At 41.8% G+C, this 20,510-nt stretch overlaps 1 protein-coding gene across 6 annotated transcripts in view; it reads left to right on the top strand.

Moving 5' to 3' along the window:
• Positions 1–20,510, top strand: part of DPF3 (double PHD fingers 3) — a 207,794-nt gene that overhangs the window by 166,621 nt on the left and 20,663 nt on the right. For 3 of the 6 annotated variants that reach the window (XR_010389402.1, XR_010389401.1, XM_026095666.2), the window contains one exon: positions 5,294–7,465. The exons of the other annotated variants lie outside the window; for them this stretch is intronic. Coding sequence is in view for 1 of the 3 variants with exons in the window: in XM_026095666.2 (XP_025951451.1) it covers positions 5,294–5,373 (80 nt within the window). In the remaining 2 variants the exon portion in view is untranslated. Of the gene's footprint in view, positions 1–5,293; positions 7,466–20,510 lie in introns of those variants that run through there. 6 annotated transcript variants of the gene reach the window in all.

Here is a 20,510-nt window from a genome sequence, read left to right as displayed (position 1 = left end):
AATGCTGTCTGTGAGAACTCTTTCAACATTTTTTCTAAAAATTAAAAAAAAAAGAAGAAGAAATGATCCAATTGTGATGCTTTTCTCTAATTTTTTATTGTTGACTTTAGACATGGAATAACCAGTGGACAGATTCTGCTTTTGGGTACATGGATGTAAATCCAGAATGATACTATTGACACTTAGACTACATTAATCATGTGTTTTTGGAACTGTAGGAAACTGTTTTACAAAATGTTACTAAATACCTCTGTGTGTTTATAGCATAGAACAGTGCATGCAAGAGCCATGCATACGTGGAAGGAGAAGGCTGATTTTAAGCTTTCCCCATGCTGATAATCTTTTTCTGTTGTTATTCTGTTCCTACTGGAGTATTATAATCAATCAAATGTCAAATCAATGATGTTTTGATTCAACAAAGCCAATGAAAAGTGTACTTTAGCTTATAGAAACATTCATACTTTCCACAACCAGTCTTTTTTTCTCTGAAATAATACATGAGATAAATTTATAATACTTTGCCACTCTTCCGTATTTACTAAAAGCTCAAATTCTGGATGGTTTTCAGAAGTGAGAAACAGGCATATAGGTGTCTGTTTTTCCAAAATCCCTGAAAGAGTTATTACTTAGCTTGCATATCCATATCATTTTGTGTGTGTGTGTGTGTATGCATGCGTGTGTATGTATACAGGTAAACACATACCAAGAATATATGTGCACAGACACATAGACATAGGTATTACAATGCAGACATTAAAATAAAAAGGAATAGAAGTCAAGGTGGAAGACACTCCCTAACCAAGTATGAATGGAACCAGCTCTTGTATGAGATGCTGTTGGCTCACTTATTTCATATTGACCTTACAGTAGACAAAGAGTAATATCAATAAAGTCAGTAGATTTCCTCTGAGTTTATGTTAATGTAATTGAGAGCAGAATCTGGTCCAGAAGTAGTGTTGCTGCCATTTCTCAAAGAAATACCATAAACCTGAAATGCAATAGATTAAAAAAAATTAAGTTCAAATTGGTTTCTTGTGCTATTCCTGCCCTTCAGTCCCTGCACATACATTTATGTTGTTATCACTATATTATCTCCCTTAAAAAAAAAAAAAAAGTCTTTCCCCTGCTACTGTGTGAAATGTCTATGTGAACAAAAGGGAAATAGAAAGGGAGCAGTACATCAAAATGTGCCAAATGCACAGAAAACAAACAATAATGAAAGAAAACATGATTTCTTGCATCTGTTTCTTGTATCCAAGTAGCAATCATGTCACACAGATTAGTAGGTTAAGAAAAGAGTTTAAAAAATTCAAAAAAACACGTCCAGTGCTCCTTATAATAGGATCAGAGTATGTTTTGACAGGAAAAGGCTCACAGGAGTAATATAGAGACTTCAATTATCAAGAAGTTGAGGAGAGCTCAGTTTTCATGGGCTGAGAAATGCCAGCGTTGGTTCACTTTAGCTCTTTTGTGCACTTTTTACTGTCTAACTCGGAGAGGTGTATTCTTTAGCTGCTTGGAACTGGCCAGCTGCACGGGGCTCCTGATGTAGTGATGGCAGCACCGAGCTCAGCACTTGCTAACTGCTCTCCTCACCTGGCGCTTGCGTGCTGCTGCAGCCCATCTGGAGCTCTGTGCTGCAGTAGGGACTGTAGTCCTAGCAGCACCTGAGCTAGCTAGCTGAAGCCCATTCAGGTATGTCTTTCTGAACTCCAGTCTCTGTGTCAGCTGCAGGATAGACAAACTCTAAATGCATTTTTTCCAAGTGGAGTCCTTACCATTGTCTTTTGTGAACCATGCCTAACATGTTCTCGGCTCTTTGGGAATACAAACAATAATCAGATGCCCATAATTCATTAAATCAGGATTTGGTTTCACAAATGCAGTCACTATAACAATGCATACAGTCTTAATCCTTTCGCAACCTAACCACCCATCTTTGTGACAACTGGGTAGAACAGTATCCTCAGAAAGAAGCCACAACAACTCACATAATGCATAAAAACTACCAGCTGACCTTTATTATCGATGGCATACAAAAATACACATCACTTATTTATACCATTAATGTGTATATGGATAGTCATTGGTTCAATCTAGTTCTGAGAGGGAGGAAGATAAAATAAATTAATCACTGAGGAGAGCAGGACAGTCCTTGGATCCCTCAAGATATCTCATGAGATAACCAACACAAGAGAAAACCCACGTCTCCCAGTTTAGGAGGGCGGGCTGAGCAGGGTGGTGCTGACCCCAGGAAGGCATTGATCACAGGGAGGAAATGAAGATGTGGAGCTGGGAGCTAGAAGAGTTCTTGTTTAAACTAGGTTGGAAAGTAGTGTTAACTGTGAGTATTAAATATGTTGATATGGAAATGAAATATTGTCAGGATAGGTACCGCTGGAATGGAGACTTGAAACAGGGAAAGAGGGTTGGTCAGCTTGTAAGTCCAAAATGAAAGCAAAGCAAAGAGGCTGCTACAGGAGACCTCAGATGGGCAAGAGAAAACTGATGGCATTAACGAGATATGGAAATTAATGAGAAATGGAAAAAAAAGAGGAGCCTGACACCAGCATAGCCAGGTCAGAAATGAGGGAACTGCACAGTGCCAATGTTATGTTCAAAAACAGATAAGTCCGAAACCAAGATAGGAAGTTATAAAGAGAGTTTTTCAATGTGAATTCTGGGTTGTACCTAAAAAAATACACTCATCTTTTAAATCAGAAAGAACTGTGATGCTCTGTATTCCCCAGAGATTTCAGCAGTTCAATAAGACCTGCTGTTCTGAGGTTCATAGGAAGATCTTTGAAGGCACAGTCCTTCAACTAATCACAAGCCTTGCTCTTCCAGTCCTTCTCCAAAGACGTCCTTATTATTAGAGTAAGGTTATCAGAAGTCTATCCAGATACTCCCCTGAAGCTTATATGCTCCCAGATGAGCCATGCCCCAAAATAAAACTCCAATGTGAAATGTGAATAAAGGAATGTTTCAGGCCCTAAATTCAGACTTCTCTGTTTTTGTTTAATCACATGAGCTATCTTAGGCACCTTCCTACTGCTCTGTACTAAAGGATCTTAAGAAAAGATGCATGATTTCCTGAGAGAGCCTCTGCAAGCTTTCTGATTCACATATGGGGGCAGGTAGAAATAAGGAAGTGACGTGCTGCTTGAGCAATTGATTAGTGGAAAGAAAATCTCTATAGGATGTGCACTGATCCTTAGCCTATTCCCGTTTGTGGCACTTTAATTAGAGGACATTTTAGCAGGGATGAACCTCAGCACTTGCATGAAAACAGATTGATATTTTAATTTTAATGTTTATTGAGAATATTTTAAGAAAATATGTGACTCTGACGTAACGTCTAGAAAACAAAGACAGACTGTGAGGAATGTGGTAGAATAGGGATGGAACTGGAATCTGTTTTGTTTCACTTTGTGCCCCCCCAGTTTTGTGGGTTGGATATTTCTTTTATATGTAATGGTGTTTGGAATAATGTTGTACATATGTGGTAAGGTAATAAATGTTGAGCCTAGACTGCTGAAACAGGACTCAGGGAGAACTTTGCCACTGGCTTCAGAAGGATTAGCACTGGGCTTTCTTAGCTGGTTGCTCGTACTGAATGAAACCTCACTGTTAATACGTTTGCTAGCCTGGTGTAGACAAGCTCTGAGATGGCCATTTGTTTCAACAGAATGCGTTATTACAATCCCCTCCCCTCGTTGTTTTGCCTTTGAGCTTTTGCATTAGTTAGTTATTCGTTTTGAGCTCCAGTTTGCCATTTTACAGTCCTCAGCGTAGGCTCTTGATTGAAGACAGAGACTCAGTTTGCTGCCTGCTGATGCATAGGGCAAATCAGAAGTGTGTCCAGAGAGTCACTGAGTCCAGACTGTGCTGGGACACCACTACTCCTGGCTGCTTTGCCTTTATTTGGTTAATTATTTTAATTATGTTTTGAGATGGGACCCTAAAAGCTAGGCTTCAAATACCATCAAACTATGGAGTTTTCAAAACCTGGATCCTCATCCAATTTGCCTCTTTCAAAAGGCAAGCAGCTTTACTGAATCAATTCCTCAAGCAAATATTGTATTGACCCCACTGGGAGCTGTCTTACTATAAGAACTACAAAATCTGCCCAGTGTGTATTGTGCTGCAAAATATGTAGATGTTTCCAATAAATGCCCATTTCTTATTCTCTGTGATTTTTTCCTATTTATATGTAATTTGTAATTATGAGTATATGTAAAGTATGAGGCACACGTATGTGTTCATGCTGGCATTGGGTTATTTTGACAAACCCTCACAGTACAGGAATGGAGCCAAGCTGAATTTTTGCTGACTGAGCCATTACAATAAACTCTATCAACCTTTTTTCTGTTTGCCAGGTATTTACCAGGGCTGAAAAAGCCCAACCTGTATAAATACTACAGAGCACTGACATTTGGTTGGAACTATTTTTCATATCCCTGTATGTATTTCTATAAGTATTAAGTTGCCAAATTCAGCAGGAGACAAGTTATAATAACATTTAGAAAAAAACAGGTGTTGCAATATTAAATTGTGATACCTAGTAAGCTCTGATACCCCTGATAAGGGGATGCAGCTAGTTCATAACTTTGAGTTGTTCTTTCTGTCCCTGGCAGCTCCTAAGGTTTTGGGCCTCCATGCCATCCAAACTGATATGCGAGGAAGGGGGAGGACATGGGTGGGTTTTGCATTTTGTGAAAAAAAAACCCAGATGATTTTATTGGCTGTCTGATACTGCTCAGGAGCTTAGCAGTGTAAAACTTGGCCCACTTAGTCCATTCAAGATTCGAATGCAGTGCAAAATGCAGTTTTGCACTTATTCCAGCTGCCAAGCATATATGTATAGTTCAGACTTCTGAAAATGTCTTTTGTGCAGTGCTGCATACCCTTGCAGCTCTGTATAAATAATTAGCAATATAGCAGTGTAGTCAGAGCAGGATTTCACAAGCAAAAGTCTTAACCTCTTGTAAAGACACATCTGAAGAAGCTGAATGATGAAGGTTATTTAAAGGTGTTCACAGTAAGAAAATTTGACAGTGCTTGGTGCCTTTCTTTTGGATATGCTCCTTCATATCCCACTTGTCTGCTTTGTATTCGTTCGTGGTCCCCATGGTCAGCAGGAACTGAGTTTGTCTAGCTATATTTTCAAAATAAGAACTAACATCCAAACAGTGTTGGAAGATTGGTTTGCATTTTTTTGTTTTATTCTGAACAATTGCTTTTGTTGTCTGTGTTTGTTTAGTTTTACTTTGTATTGCCTTTCCTTCTGCAGTCAGCCCTGCCCTCATGGACTCCAACATCCTTCAAGCAAGACATGTCAGAAGAAGGCTGCGAGAAGCCAGGATGCTCTGATACTTCTCCTCTCCTTGCCCTGACCCTGCCGGACCTGTGTTTCATCTGGCACAGGAGCGTGGACTGTGGGAAGCCAGCAGCCAACTGTTCAGAGAAGATCTGGGGATGCCCTAAGCTGGTGCAATACAAAGAATTTTTTTTTAAAGTCTTGATTTCACTTTCTTTTAAGCGTGTGTATAAACCTAGGTCAAACTGGAATTGATCTACAGTAGAATTGACTGAAAAAACAAACAAACTGAAAAAAGACGTAACTATTTTATTTATTTCAATATTTAAGAGAGAAAGGAAGTGCTGAAGTTGCACAGTATTTTTGTTTGAAATACATTTTAGTTCAAATTTTAAATGCAATTTTGTGAAGACATGAGATTTTAAAAAGCACTTAATGTAAAATAAAGACCGAATATTTACTTTAAGGAAAAAAAACATTTTTTAAAATATGGAAATAAAGATCAACTCTGCTCTCTCTCTTACTTTAAAGAAGCCATTCATACATGTGCTGGGTATCTTTGTTTTTTGCAAATTGGATGTGGTAAGTGAAGATTGTTCTGGTTTACTTTCTCTCTAATAATATTTTCCTGTTAGATGCTTAAAACTTACTTTGCTGTACTGTGTTAGGCACAAATCTGAACAAAACTGTTGGAAAAGCAAAGACCAGGCTCAGTGGCTGGATTTTTTTGTTATCAGGTTTTGTGTCCAGTTCAAAGGACTGTCTTCTCCCAGAAGGATTGGTGTGTCTCTTCTGCACAGTAAAACAGGTTTTCACTTTAGTGACTCTGGGAAATACTTCTACTGGAAGAGAGGTTGGAAAAAGGAAAAACGACTGCTAATTTTGCTGTCATTTTTTGCTTTTGTAGTTCCACAGCTGATTCTGAGTTGTTTGTAAAGAAAGTGTCCAAATGTTCAAGTGCTCTGGGCACGGACCATCCCGTTGGAGTCAAGGATGATCCCATGCGTAGAAACTGTGTGTATTTAGGCCCTCTCTTAAGAAGCAGTGGACTTTGAAAAGTCTATAGATGCACCTGCATGTCAGCAGTAAGCAACAGGGATAACTCGGGAGAAGAGAGTGAGTTTCCTTAGCTGCCATCCTAAATTGTCCAGTGGGGCAGCAGAGAAGGAAGTTTGCAACCCTTATTCTAAGTTGGTAGCCATCTTCTCAGCAAAATCAGGTGTTCTGCTTCTTACAAGCACTGGAGGACTTTGTTGGCTGCCAGATCTGTTCACAGCAGATAGTGCAGGGCTATTCGCTGTTGTGTGATGCAGTCTGGTAAGGATGCGGGATAGCCTTGTGTCCTAGAAGAAAGGTATTGGACTTGCCTCTGAGAGGAGCTCTCCCCTATAACAGCTGTGCCAGATGTACCTATTGGTATAGACCCAGTGTATAGCTAGGAAAAGTGTCTTTGTTAATGCGGCTTATGTTGGTTTTCTGAGTGAAAAAAGCTATGTCTACCAAAAAAAAAAAAAAAAAAAAAAAAAAAAAAAAGCATCCTGCATAGGTGAAGCTGCCAGAGAGCCTGATCCTGCATTATGTTTCTTGCATGCCTAAAGCTAGAACTCACCTCTCTGACAGGTTTCTGTGTGTCAGGGGTGGAGGATCTTGTCCTCTTCTCCTTTCCCCATCTCCTGCTCCCTCCCAGGGTAGCACAAAATAGCAGTGAAAAATCTGGTAGACCTCAGTTCTCCTCTCACTAAAGTAAATGGCAAAATTTATGTCATAATCAGGCCCTTGAGCAGGATGGTTTTGTTTTGTTCATTTTGTTGATGTCTAAACTTGCAGTTGGTGAACTGCCGCTAGTGAAAAAAAGACTATAACAAGACGCACAACTGTAATGAAGCTTTGCAGACTATAGGGTCTGTATTCAATTTGTGTAATATTCCTGTTAAATAAAAGTTTTGCTTCCAATGCCCCTACTGTATATTCCTCTGTAAATATTATTTTATCAAACCAATTCCACAAGGTCTTTTTTAGTGCAAATAATCTTCTTTTAAAAAGACATTGTTGGATAACATACTTCTTGTACATATACTTTTCTGAGCTCTCCATTGTTTATAATACTCTCTTTGAAGCTTAAAATAAAACTTCCTCCTCTATTGATTTTGTTTTCCTTTTCCATTTTGTAAGTGATGACTTTTGTCCCTGTATTTTGTTTTGTATTTGTTAATGAAGCTTGAAGTTAACCAAAAATTCTCTTCCTTTTTCTCTTTTAATTTCTCTTCTCCATTTGTTGGACTACAGTAACAGGTCCTGTTACTTGCTCTAATGAAGGTAGGCAGGAAATAAAATACTGGATTCGTATAGGATTTGTATAAATAAGACTGATTATTTCCCATCACTTGGTGCTAATAGTTGATCTTCTTAAATGTATTTATATTTTAAGAACCTTCCCCATGAGATTGATTGAGTTGCGTTAAGGTAGTTTAGACTCAAAGGCTGAGTCTAAACTATGTGAGAAGGCTTTTAGCACAGATTTTGGTGACATTGCCTTATGGTATCCTGACCCTATCTATCACTTTTTTAATCAATGTGCCAGTCACTGGAGTAACTGGCTGCCAGTTTCAAAACCTTGGCTTGCTTTGTCGCATTTCATAATGTAGATCTGAAACCTCCCTTTCCCTTTACACATATTTGGTTAGTAGTAGTTAGTAGTAGTATGGCTGTATGGGTTGGAGAGAGAAAGAGGAAATACTGTTTCAGATCAGCTGGGATCTGCAGCCTTTTCAGGAAATCCTGTTTTTCCTTTCCCCTAATATGCCTCTGTCATTTTTATGAAGCCCTGCTGAGTTTCCTCTGCCTTCCCATCACATTCTCTGCTACCAGCAGAGGCTATAGATGGCTCTTTCTGCACTGGCAGCTGCTTGCAAAAATAGCAGCTGGGATGTAGTTTTTAAGTGATCTTCTGAGGTGGGTACAGGGCCTTTAGAGTAGAGAGACTTCCCACTCCCCCCGCCCCTGGCAGGTTAAACGACAAATAATAGTGCAAAAGGAGGAAGTGCTACGGATCAGATCAGAAATGAATCTGGCAGGGCCATATAAAAATTACTCTAAACTCCTTGGAAATGTAAAAAATGAGACTCTGTCTGCATAAATTTTTAACAATTCTGTGTGATAGAAAGTATATTTTTTTCAGCAGAGAGTTAATTATTCTTAGCCTTTTTCTGTATAGTTTTCCACATGTATAATTTTAATTTCCATTAGCATTTGTTTCTTGATTCACCTGGAGTGAATACGACATGAAAACTGCACTGCTTACCTACAGACTTTATCTTTTCCTGTGCAAAGCCTTTGGCAGATTCATTGGAGGAAGGAGAAAACAAACAGATAGTTTCAGCTACCTTTGCTGTCCTCAGTCACTATGGCTCTTGGGAACTTGCTTGGGATCTGATAGAATTGCTTATGGACTGTTCACTGGGTTCTCCTCAGCCATTTTGCAGCTGAGAATGGACTTTCCTTCTTTTGCCATGTTTTGGACACTGAGGGCCAGCGACTGTTGGGAAGGTGGGGTAAGGTGCTAAAGCTATTTCTGAGGTGCACTGAGAAGGTAGCTAAGATGCTGTCCTTTCAGTGTATAGTGCCTGATAGGATGGATAGTTTTAAGCCCTCACCTAGTAACTTCCAATTTCCTTTCCCTCCTCTATTTCATTTGCTCTCAGGTATTCTTAAAATAATCTGAGCTGCAGGCTTACAAAACTGCTTTTCCAAAGGGATTTCAGGGGGCAAGTCATCTTTTCCTGTCCCAAAGCAGAGTGAGAAGGGAGGGTGTGTGGTAAGAAATCCTGACCCTCTGGCCATAATTTTGCTCATCTTCTCCTAGTTTCTCTTGAGCTTTCTGCTGTGCTGCATAGGACAAGGAGACCCACATGGAGGTTGGATGGAGGGCAGAGCCAAACGTTGGCAAATCAAAGAAAGGAAAGTTGGAGAAAGGAAGGAAGGAAGCTGCTCATAGCATCAGTGCACTTTTTTTGTTCAGTAGGTCATCGTCTCTCCTCCCGTTCCAACTCAGTTGTCGTTTTCATTGTCCCCAGTGGGATGGATACACAGAGCAGAGCTAGACATTTCTGCTAAGGTAACCAGGAGTGAAAGTGTGTGTTGAAATTGGCCTTTATGTATGTCTGTCAACACCCTGTTGAGATGAATGAGATCATTCCCACCACAGCACAGCTGTTGTTATAGGCTGTCAGACTCCAGGGAAAAACTCTGCATAAGTCTTACTTTGAACATTTTTGTGGAGAGTGTGTGTGTGTGTTTTAAGCTATGGACCTGGAAATATAAATGTTCTAAATGGAAGTTTTAGTTCTGCAAAAATTGTCTCAACATAAAAAAATACCTCTGTTCCCTGAGTCCCAGAGCAGATTTCCTTTGTCATCCTGGCTTGGAACATATTTTCCTGTTCTGGAGGAGAGTTTTTGCTGGTGAGAGTCAGGAATGACAGGAGAAGAGTAAAAATGTCTGCCAGCACTCCTGCATCTAACTGGTGTCCCCACAACCAATGTTCCCTGGGTGAAGATTCATTTGAAGGATGGCAAAGCTGAGAGCTGGAATCCTGAGTTCTGTGAGAGGACTGAAAAGAGTATTGGGAAATTGGCTTCTTTGCTTTGGCCTGAAGTAGTATACTTCACTGATTTAAGATTTATTCCAAACCTTTGCCTGGTATCAGAAAAAAAAATAAAAAAGGTGGTTAAATTTGCATCATGGAGCTGTGAGCCCTAGCTGTAATCAGAGCCATTCAGCCAATAGATCATGAAAAAGCATAACCCTTTCCCTCTAAAACCAAACTTTTAATGCTCATTAGCAGTGACATAGCCTTCTCTCTACGCTGTTCCATCCCTAGTGTTGAAGATGGCTCAGGAGGACCTCTACTTCATAAAACGTACACGGGAGGCCATTTAAGCATTGACTAGTTCCCTTAGTTCTGGCTGGGCTTGGGACTATGCTTGTCTTAACTCTGGCTTATTGTGTTTAAGATCTCTGTATTCCTTTGGAAAATACTATAAATTGTATTTTCTTTGCTCCACCAAAGCTAGACATTTCCAACAGTTAAGTCCTGTCTTTCATTTTAATGCCATAAGATGAGAGCCATCCACCTGTGGCATCCTTTTAGTTCACCAGTATATTTTTTAGAGCCTCACTGCGTATGTTGCTGTTTCGACAAATGCCCTTGCTGTTTGTGTGGAAACTCACCAAATCTGTTATTTGATGACCTTTCATCCTTTCAGCCTGTAATTCTCCATGATACCATGATGTATGTACCATGATGGGAGAACCATGCCATTTACCTTTAAAAAGTGCAGATTTCTGGAGTGCAGTGTTGTATTTGCTAATAGTGGCATCCAGGATATGATTGGAAATGTTTTCTGCTTAATGTTGCCTAAGGTAGCTATAGTAGCTCTGAATGACCTACAGGTTACGACGTTGCTATGGAAAAGGCCATATGCTTTGAATATTGCGAGTTGAGTGGTGGGCTGAAGTTCTCTGCACTTCTGCTACCTGCCTGTGTGAGTTCGCTGTACTGGAAAGCTTGTAGGGGGTAATTCTGCTTTGAGCTCAGAGCTGATGGACGGAGAAGGAACAGACGTACTCTCCCTTCAGTGCCTCATACTGAGTGGTTTTATCAGAGAAGAGGGTTTTGTTTCTTGTGCTGTTCATCTTTCATAACAAACATTCTCATCTACCTTTAGGTTCCTACAGTTGTTTGTGAGTCATTTTTTGCTTGGTCTGAAGTTCCTTCTCATTATGCTTCTTCAGTCTTTGCTGTTAGTGTTCTGGTGTCGGTAACAATGTGGCTTCACTATGGGCTGTAGAAGGAGAAATAACGTGATCAGATCCTTCAGATACAGCCATCTCTTTTGAAGCAGATTCGGGGTTTTAAATAATGCTGAAGTGTTATCAAGCATTGCTGAGGAGTTAGCTTACTAAGTTAGATTTCTTTCATCAGCCATAGCCATTAACTACTTCATATGGTGATTTCAGTGGCCAGTACTGAGGCTAGCTCTCCAAGGTGAGAGGAAATCACTGGATGAGAACCAGTTGAAAGCTGTGCTGTCACTGAAGGGATACTTCTACTTTAGTGTCAGATAGCCAGTGAGATGTAGCTTCTGAGTTCATGTAGCACTTTTTTATGGCAGAGTTTGCCTAGGGTGGTTTTGAGCCTATGTCTGCTCACAAATCATAGTCGCTTCACATCAGTGCTCTTTTGGAAGTGGCTTAATACTGTCAAATAACACTCAAACCTTTCCAGCTCTCTCCTCAGGCTCAACAGGTCATTTTAGGGTGCAGGGGATTCTGTGACTAGGTCTTGGCTCAGCAGTCTCATCCATTACGGGGATATTTGGGCTTGCACTTCTTAAAGAGCAGGTTCCAGCTCTTTTCAGTCTTTCCACACCAAGGACTGTGTTTGTGTCTCTGAATGTGTCCATCAGCCCAGAGGCTTTGGACAGCTACTAACTATCCACAAACCCTCTCTGAATTCAGATTGCTCTTATACTCTTTAGGTGGCTGGTCCACAACCATGCAATCCTTCACCAGGGCAGGTGGATCTCCGCTGGGCTAGGGAGAGGTGAGCCTCGATTCCCTTGCAAGGTCAGGTCAGCCTCTTCCTTAATTAGCTCTCCAGGCCCTTTCTCGCTTCCATTAATGATGGGATTTTAGAGGTATTTAGCTGAAAAAAAAATCAGAGAAGAATTTCCTAAGGATGGGTGAACCCATTAGGTTGCTCTGTGATTGCTTTTATGAATAAAGATTAGGCCCTGTTAGGTACCTGTCATCAAAAGTTGCTAAAGATCTCTTGGGTAACAGGATGTTGCCTGACAGCGAATGTGAGTGAGGGTGATGGATACCCTCAATGGCCAGTAAGGCTAAAGGGAGTCGGGGGTACCAGAACCTTGTCAGCCCAGCCTGTAGGAGGGGACTTTACAACCTCTTCGCTTTGGCAGAACAGCCCAAAACAGCCCAAAACTGTGGCCAGTTAGCTAGTGAGCAGTTGAAGAAGAGCAGGGTCATAAGACTCACAGATCCCAATAGTACCATGGGAGCTCACTTTTTGGCATTAAATAAAATAATGTTCTGCTTTCATATAGCCTCTCTTCAGTTATTCTTCTGGTGCTGGAGAAGAACATGACTAGCAGACTGTTTAATGAGGGACATTTGAGTCCGCTGCAGTGGAACTGGCTAATTTCTTGTTTAATCTAAGATGATTTTCCTCCTCAGATGGTTTTTCCTCAATGAAATGACCCTTACCCATTCTCTCCCCCTTCCAAATCTGCTCAGACTTGAATGAAACATTTAATTTACGAGTATGTTTTGCTTTCTTAAAAACAATTAGGTCAAGCTCACTTTTGAAGCAAGGTACTGTTTCAAAATGAAAAGTCAAACTTTTTGCTTGTAAAATACTGGAACAAAATGTCTCAACCTTTCTGAAAAATCTGTTTCTGCCTCTGCCATTTCTTAACCCTTTCTCTCCTTCCACTTTCTTTTTGGCTGAAATCAAATTCAAATATTTGATTCACAAATCAAATATTTAGATAATCCTGAAATTGCATCTTTTAGAAAGTAAACTAAAACATTTCGCTTGCCCCTACTAAGCACCTGCCGATGCTCTGCAGCATGCATTACTGCACCATTACTTCCCTCTAAATATTGACATCTCTGGGAGTTTGATGGGAAAGTGAAAAGTGGCTGTCATATTGATGAAATCTCCATTGGCATTTAAAAATTCCCAACCAAACAGCAGTTTTAACTAATGGAAAAGGAGAAAATCAGTAGACAAGGGGATTTTTCCAGCTTCTAATACTGCATTACAAACAATGGAGAGTGTGTTTTAGGAATCCTACCTGTTCAGTAGCTGAAAGAGTTTCTTTAAATCAATGAGTGACTGAATCAACTTGTTCAAAATTGTTTTTGTTTGTGTTTAGTTGAGTGAGGCAGTTCTAGTTATGTCTGAGTAGGCAGCTACACTGCTATATTAGCAATAGCGTAAATTATGAGCAGTTCAGCATGCTCGTGTGGGAAAGTCAGACCTCTTGCATTTACAGCATGTTTCCATAGGTTATGAACCATATACCCATCATGTGCTGAATTTATTTATCTGTATGATGCAGTTTCCTCATGTAACAGCAGAGAGGTCACTGTGTATGCAATACCATAGTGTCTTCTGCATAGTTAATGAGTTGATTTATTATTAAAATGGTGACATTTAAATAATTTCTCTGGAGTTTGCCATCTGATTTGAAACTTCTGGAACCATTGTGCTAGCAAATGAAATTAGAGTTGTTCTTAATGCAAATCTTGTTTGTCCAGAGATCAGTAAAACTGTCTCCTTTCTCCTCCTCTCCTCCCCTCCTCTCTTTCATCTGCATAAACTCAACCTACTCCCTTTTCACCGGACAGTTGCTCTGATTGACGGCTGCTTCCTGGCGCATGGGTGAAATCCCCTCTGAAGTGCTACCTGAAGCCCTTAGTGCTTGAGGAGGGCTCCAGTAATACGAAGAGGTTGTGCTGATGCTCTCTGAACTGACTGGGTGAACAGGGGCCTGTTTTTAGCAAAGAGATGCCCATGTCACAAAGCATTGCCGCCGTTGCGCTCTCACGGGTAATCTGAGCAGAGAGGCCAAGCTCAGAGTGCCCCAGGGCAGCTGCATATCCTTCCACGACTTCCGCCAGCTCGGGTTAGACGCACTTTGTCGGGTCCATGTGGAAAGCTTGTGCTGCCCTCGCTTGGGCGTGTTTTGTGGCTTTGGGGGGTTCTGTTCTGGTCCTTGTGAGACCCTGTTTTTATGCAGAAATTGTATTCTGAGGTTATGCTCTACTTGCAACACAGCAAGGGCCTCCTTATAAAATGGCTGAGGGAAAAGTCTTTTAAAGCCAATGTTCAGCCACCGTGTAGGAGCAGACCCACTTGGTGCAGAGTAACAGCACGGGGCTACGGCCACTGCGGGCATGTCAGATATCCATGTGGGCCAGGACAGTTTCAGTGTCTGAAACTTCAGGGATACTCGTGGCAGATTTGCAGTTTGGTCCCAAATGCCAGTGAAATGTTGGTGAGTGGTTTATGTACGTGTGACCCTATTTTGCACCCTTGCTAGCAGATGGCAGCAGCAGGGCCCCATGCATGTCTAGAGAGCTGCTCTATTCAAGTGTTACCTTGAGAATATCGGTATGCCGGGCAGCACTGGGAGACCCTGCAGATGTGCTGCTGTCTGCTTGCATTAACACACGAATTTAACACCAGGAATGTCAAAGAAAGACCAGGTATTTGGGCAGTTACTGGGGCCGTTGGTTCAAACAGGTGGCAGAGTCCTTGTTCACGCTGAAGGAAGGGGAGGAAGGGCAGAGCTTATATCTTGTTTTATGGGGGGCTTTAATGAAAGTTTGCACGTAGGGCTGTAGTGGAAGGCTAATCAGACTGTTGTTTCTCTAGCATTTAAATACCACCCCGCTCCTCTGATTATAGCTGGAAATTTTGGCTCTTCCAGGGGCTGGGGGCTGGAAGCTATGTTCTAAGTGGGCTGCCAGAGAAGTGGATTTAATGCACTGGGAAGAGCTGGCTTCACCAAGTTGAAAAACAAAACAAAACCCAATCCTCCATTCCTATTTTTAGTGTTTATGACCAAGTATTTTTGCTTGGTTGCTCATTTTGAAAGGGTTTAGTGAGCCTGCCAGTTGATTGAAAGCTCTGTGGTGTGTGAGCTGGCCTGGCTGGGGAGCTTGCAGTGCATAGTGACGAGGTCGGAGCCGTGTTGGAGTTTTTTTCCACTGCAGTTTGTTGAAGGGTAACGAAAATGTCTCCCAGGCACAGGGGATGTTGGCTTTCCAGGTTGTGGTGATTCATCTTGTCCAGATAAGCAGTCTTCCTCCCACTCCCACATTTTCATCTCCATCTACTTTTCCCCCACTTCACTTTACAAGCAAATGCAGTACCTACCCTGTATTGCAAGGGACATATTGCAAGGAACATTTTACACAGCCGACCCCCTGCTAGGTGTACCTGCTGGACAGCATTAGCATTCGTTGCCAGTCTTCCTGGGCAGTTCACGCTCTATAAATGGGTTTATTCTCGTTATTAGAAGCTATGTCCCTGGCATATGGAATCTGTGCAGTGCCTGAAGGCAGGTTTCCTTCCTGTTGGTATTGGTAAGCAGCCCAAGTGCCTCTTGGCAATTAGCAGATCATTACCCATAATGCTGCACGCATAGAGATGCAGCCTCGTGGGTTTTTTGGAGGTCACTCTGACCTAATTCACCCCCAGGAATTGTACAGTGTTGGCATGACTTACCAGTGCATTAACAAGCTGATGCTTCAGTATGAGGTTATTTGAGTGCTTCCACATTATTTTTCTTAGGCAAGAAATAGCTATTTTGTCCAGCAGCCAACAGTGTCTAACAGGGGCCAGTGTGGGAAAGGAGGGAGCAGAGCTGGTTTTGCGATGGGGCATCCTGGGCATGCAGTATTTCCACTGGCTTTGAGGTTGGGGGTCCATTTCTGGTCCCCACAGTTGCAAAGGCTCAGAGCCCAGTTTGCTGTTGTTACTTGTGCATTATCACGTCTCTGCAGTGAACTGAGCAGGGTATGTTGGGTGTGGGCCTGCTTTCCCACTGCTCCATGTCACTGTAGGCGTTGCAATTCAGAAGGGTGGCTTTTTCAGTCAAAGCAGGGTAGAAAACAGTAGAGGATTGGATCCATCTATATGTGAGTGCTGCTGGGTCTCATCACAGTTAAATCAGGCAGTGATTGAGTCAGGTGTGTAGATGTGCACGTTCCATTGTCTGCCTGTCTTTTTATGCCTTTTATAGAGGTGGTGAAGATAGAGAGGCAAGTCTGATGTGCTGTGCCTCTTGCTTGAGGTCTGCCCCCCAGACCTGCCCCCCAATTAATTGTCACAGGCCATATCTCTGGACTGCTTGAAATAGAGGTCCAGGCTTCAGCCCTTCGAGATGGTTTGGATGGACTTTGGCAGGCTTGCTCAGCCAGGGGGATTTATACAGAGCAGCCAGCACCCAGGGAGGGCATGTCCTCCCTCTCGTGAACCTGCACCCGGAGCTGAGGGCATCACCGGTGTGCACTGTCCTCCACGCCTCCGGGCCTGTCACCAAGGCTCTTTGAGCAGCTCCAGCTGCCAGCTAGCACAGCCTCGAGTTACTCAGGTTAAGGGCCGACCCATCCCCTGAGATGTTAGAGCTCGAGGCTTTAATCAGTCTAAACAATAAGTAATTCTTCTTTTCCCCATGTAATGTCAGAACTTCTCGTCCATGTTGCGTGGCTGCGAGATCCAGGCAGTGGATGCTTGGTTTTTCCCCAGTGATGGGGGCACAGCCTGCTCCTTGGTCTCGTGGCTCTGCGCCACCACAGCTTTAGAGGCTTAGAAAGGGCGATTCCCTTGCACATGCTGCTGACAGGATGGTGTGGGGTGATAGACTGATTTGACTAATAAACCGTTAGGACAGCCTGAATAACTCACTCACGGCTCCTCTGTGTGCTCTGGAGGTCACCTCAGAATCCCACTCAGATGCCCCCACCACTCCGTGCCAGCAGAACTAGTCTGTCTTGTCTGCATTTAATCTCTGTGTGACACCCTCTGCGCGCACGTCCTTATTTACACAGATCCTTGATTTTGTTTATACACACGTACATTCTTCAAGCCAAATTTTGCCCCTAATTCACTCTTTGCAGTCAAGGTTCTTTGTCCCAGTTGATGTTCTCCAAGCTTGAAAAACATTTTAGAGGAAATTATGCAGTGTGGTATAGTCGAAGCTGGAGAGCAAGTTGAGCAGGCTAGCTGGTGGACTGCCTTTCCTATGGCAAAGAAATATTCCAGCAAGTGAGGGGCATTTCAGTAGGATCTGCACTCTCTCTGTGCCATTTGGAAGTCAGATGTCTACAGCAACAGCAGGGCTAACACAGAAGAGCTAGCTTGAAGTACCACTTTCAATAAGCAACCGTTTTATAACTTCCTGAAGATCTTCACTGTAATTGTCATTCGAACGCAGGTCTATTCTGCTTTCAGTTCCTATTGACTCCAATTATACTTGCCTAACTGATACTGGGATTGAACCAGTACATTTTGCGCAGGGGTTTTATTTGTCTCTCGGGTGAGCTGTTAAAGTGGGTTCTTGTCTACTGGTGCCGAATATTCGAGCAATTGTCTGTGATTTATGTGCCTTTCTTCGCTGGAACTGGCAGTACTTGGAAGCAAACTACCATCCCTTGAGTGCAGCTGGCCGCAGCTCCCAAGTGCCAGCGCTGCAGAATGCCACGGTGCTGTTTTGTGTGCTTGTTTTAAGCTCTGTCCACACTGGCCAGAAAGAATATAGGGCCAGGAAACAAAATAATGGGAACTATAAGCTCTGCTACAGCTGAATGGTTGCAGAGCTCCATCAATTATTAAAGGAGTTAATTCTTCCACAATTACTGGCATATTGCGGCATATTAGATTAGAGGAAAGTTGGTCTCTGACCAAATCAGTCTGACCAATCTATTAACCCAGGCCCTTGAGTCCTTTCGGACTCATGTCTTTAGCAGAGTTAGCAGCGCCGGAACACAATACTGTTGGACATTGGGAGAAAGAGCCAACTTCTCTCCTTTCCATCAGGAAGTGGAAATTCACATTGGTAATATTCTCTCTTCTCTCATTCTTTCTAATACTAATAAAATATTGGCTGAACCCAATGTTGCCTACAAGTGAGACTTCCTTTTTAGTTAGTTAGTTAGCTTGTTTGTTTACTTAAAAAGCTGAATTCAGGGGGGGTCCGTTCTGAAGAGGATGAGGCAAGGACTCTTCATGTGCAGTGCCTGACACTAACTCCTGTGGTGGCCTCAGGGAAATCAGTTACGTTTTTCTTAAATGACATACTACTGCTTCCCTAAATCACAGAGGTGCCGTGGCATTTGGTGCCTTGGATTCTCACCCTACAAACACTTTTGAAGACTCCTGTTTATGAATACTCCCATTTGAGAAGGCAGGCATATGTCCCTAAATCACAACACCTTGACCCTGTGAGATGGGAAGAGCCAGGCAAGTGCTAAGAACGCAGTATTTTCAGCCCTTATTGTTGTTTGGTCTTTTCCTTGGCATTCCAGCTCCTGGAGTACCGGGCTTCTAGCAGAACTTAGCCTTTTGGTTTGGTTGTTTTATTTGTTTTTTTCCAGGCACTTTCTAATCTTTCTGTTTCATCAGGAAGTTTTCGAAGTGGAACCCTAAAAGGCTCAAGAATAAAAGGCAAATAAAAAGTGACCTAAATGTATTTTTAAAAATCTAATGATATGAAAACTTGGCTCATAGTTTTTGAATGTGTGGGACTGGCTATACTACAGTGAGCATGGTGAACTGCATTTTTAGGTGGACAAATGAGGCAGAATATTTATATCATAATCATAAAATGATGTCCCTTATTAGAATTACAGTTTACTTTTTCCTTCTTTTTTACAAATAATGTAATAATTTTGTCTAATGATGGCATCAGTCAGAGAAATGCTTATTCAGTCTTAGAAAGAGGAAAGTCTGACTTTGCAATTTCTTTGCATGTACAACTTCTATTTTTGGAGGGGGTTCCTGTGACATTGGCCATTATATCTGTAATATACATTTGTAGTTATTCAAAGACCTGAGTAGTTATGGAATAAATTCTGACATGAGACAGTCAGGAGCCCTGTGGGGTTTCATTATGCTATTGATTAAAAAACCCACCACTACACACTGAAGATAAAGGAAAGAATTGAAAAATACAACACTGTCATCTGACAGAGACACTGAGCACCGGATATATGTGCCTTGAGAAACTGAGTGACTATTCCTTTTTGTCTGTATAAATAATTTTACATTTGTTTGGAGAAAGGAGGCTTTGCTTATTTTTTTCTCAATATAATCTCTGCTTTTGTTTGAAAAAGGTTATTGATTGGATTGTTAACTTAAATAGTCTGTGGCGGGTGTGACAGAGCACATGGCTGCAATTAATCTTGCAATGCAGAATCCATTATTGAAGAAGCACTAATGAGCCTTTCTAAGGCCTCCACTGGTCACAGAACGCCTGGATGCAGCAGATTGCTCCTGCCCTTTAATGGCAATTTTGGTCTTTAGTGCTACACAGCCCATGTAAGCAGAAGAGATTTTTAGTTTTTTTTTTTTTTTAGGGTATTTGTGTTAAAATTTTCCTTACTGACAGCCTGCAATTGCACTGAGTGCAGAAGTCTGGAAGTGGTCACTGAAATGATTCCACTCTCCACTCCTCAGATCAGATGTCTAGTGGACACAGTGTACAATTAAAGCCAGTGGCATGTGAAACGTGGATGTCACTATAAAATATGGTCTCAGTCACAGGGTTCAGATCCAGACTAGAGTTTTGACAAAGATGGGGGAACATTCAGGGCTGATCTGTATTTTAAAATGTTGGTTTAAGACAAAGGGACGAGCTGTTGGAAACCTTCTCAGTGCAAGTTTTATTGTCTGTATTGTTTATAGCTATTGTGGCATAGCAGAAGTTTAGGTAGAGAGTAGTTATGGTAGATTAGAAACTGTCAATGTTAACATGTCACCTTCTCCTTCAACAGAACTGCTCCCTGGGTGTATTTTAGAGTTCTCGCTATTGACTGCAGTGACACCATAAATATGTGCTACTTCTTACTCCTGCTGGATCTGCAGAGCTGATACAGACATGTGAGAGTGATCTAGAGTTTGCCAGGGCTGAGGCACCATCTGAAAAATTAGCTGAGTTCCAGCTGCAGACCTTTTACTGCCCTCCTTAACTATAGTAAATGCAGTTTATCACAAGATTAGAGAAGTGAGATGATTTCCTGCTCTTGACCATGTAACTGATAAAACTAAGCAAGAAAGTCTTTCCAGCTCTCTGGCTCATGTGCTACAACAGAATCTGTAACTTGAACCACATTCTGGACTACTCGTTGTGTAGGGCAAAAATATTTGTAAGGTGAACTACTCTTTTTTTTTTTTTTTTTTTTTGATGATTTTGAATCTAACTGCTTGCTATATGCAGTTGTAGGGCTTTCTCTGTGGGATATTCCACCACAAAGGCAATGCCAAGGAATGCTTTGATCTGGAGCGGGGATGGTGTTCACTAATGCAGCTCCAGCAAGTTTTGGTCCAGTGAATTTTTTCGTAGGTCATGAAGAACACTGGGTTTTGAACCAAAGTGGC

The sequence above is a fragment of the Dromaius novaehollandiae genome, chromosome 5 (genome assembly GCF_036370855.1).
Source record: "Dromaius novaehollandiae isolate bDroNov1 chromosome 5, bDroNov1.hap1, whole genome shotgun sequence".
NCBI lineage: Eukaryota > Metazoa > Chordata > Aves > Casuariiformes > Dromaiidae > Dromaius > Dromaius novaehollandiae.
Note: the sequence above shows the minus strand (reverse complement) of the source record. Positions and strands in the feature narration are given on the sequence as shown.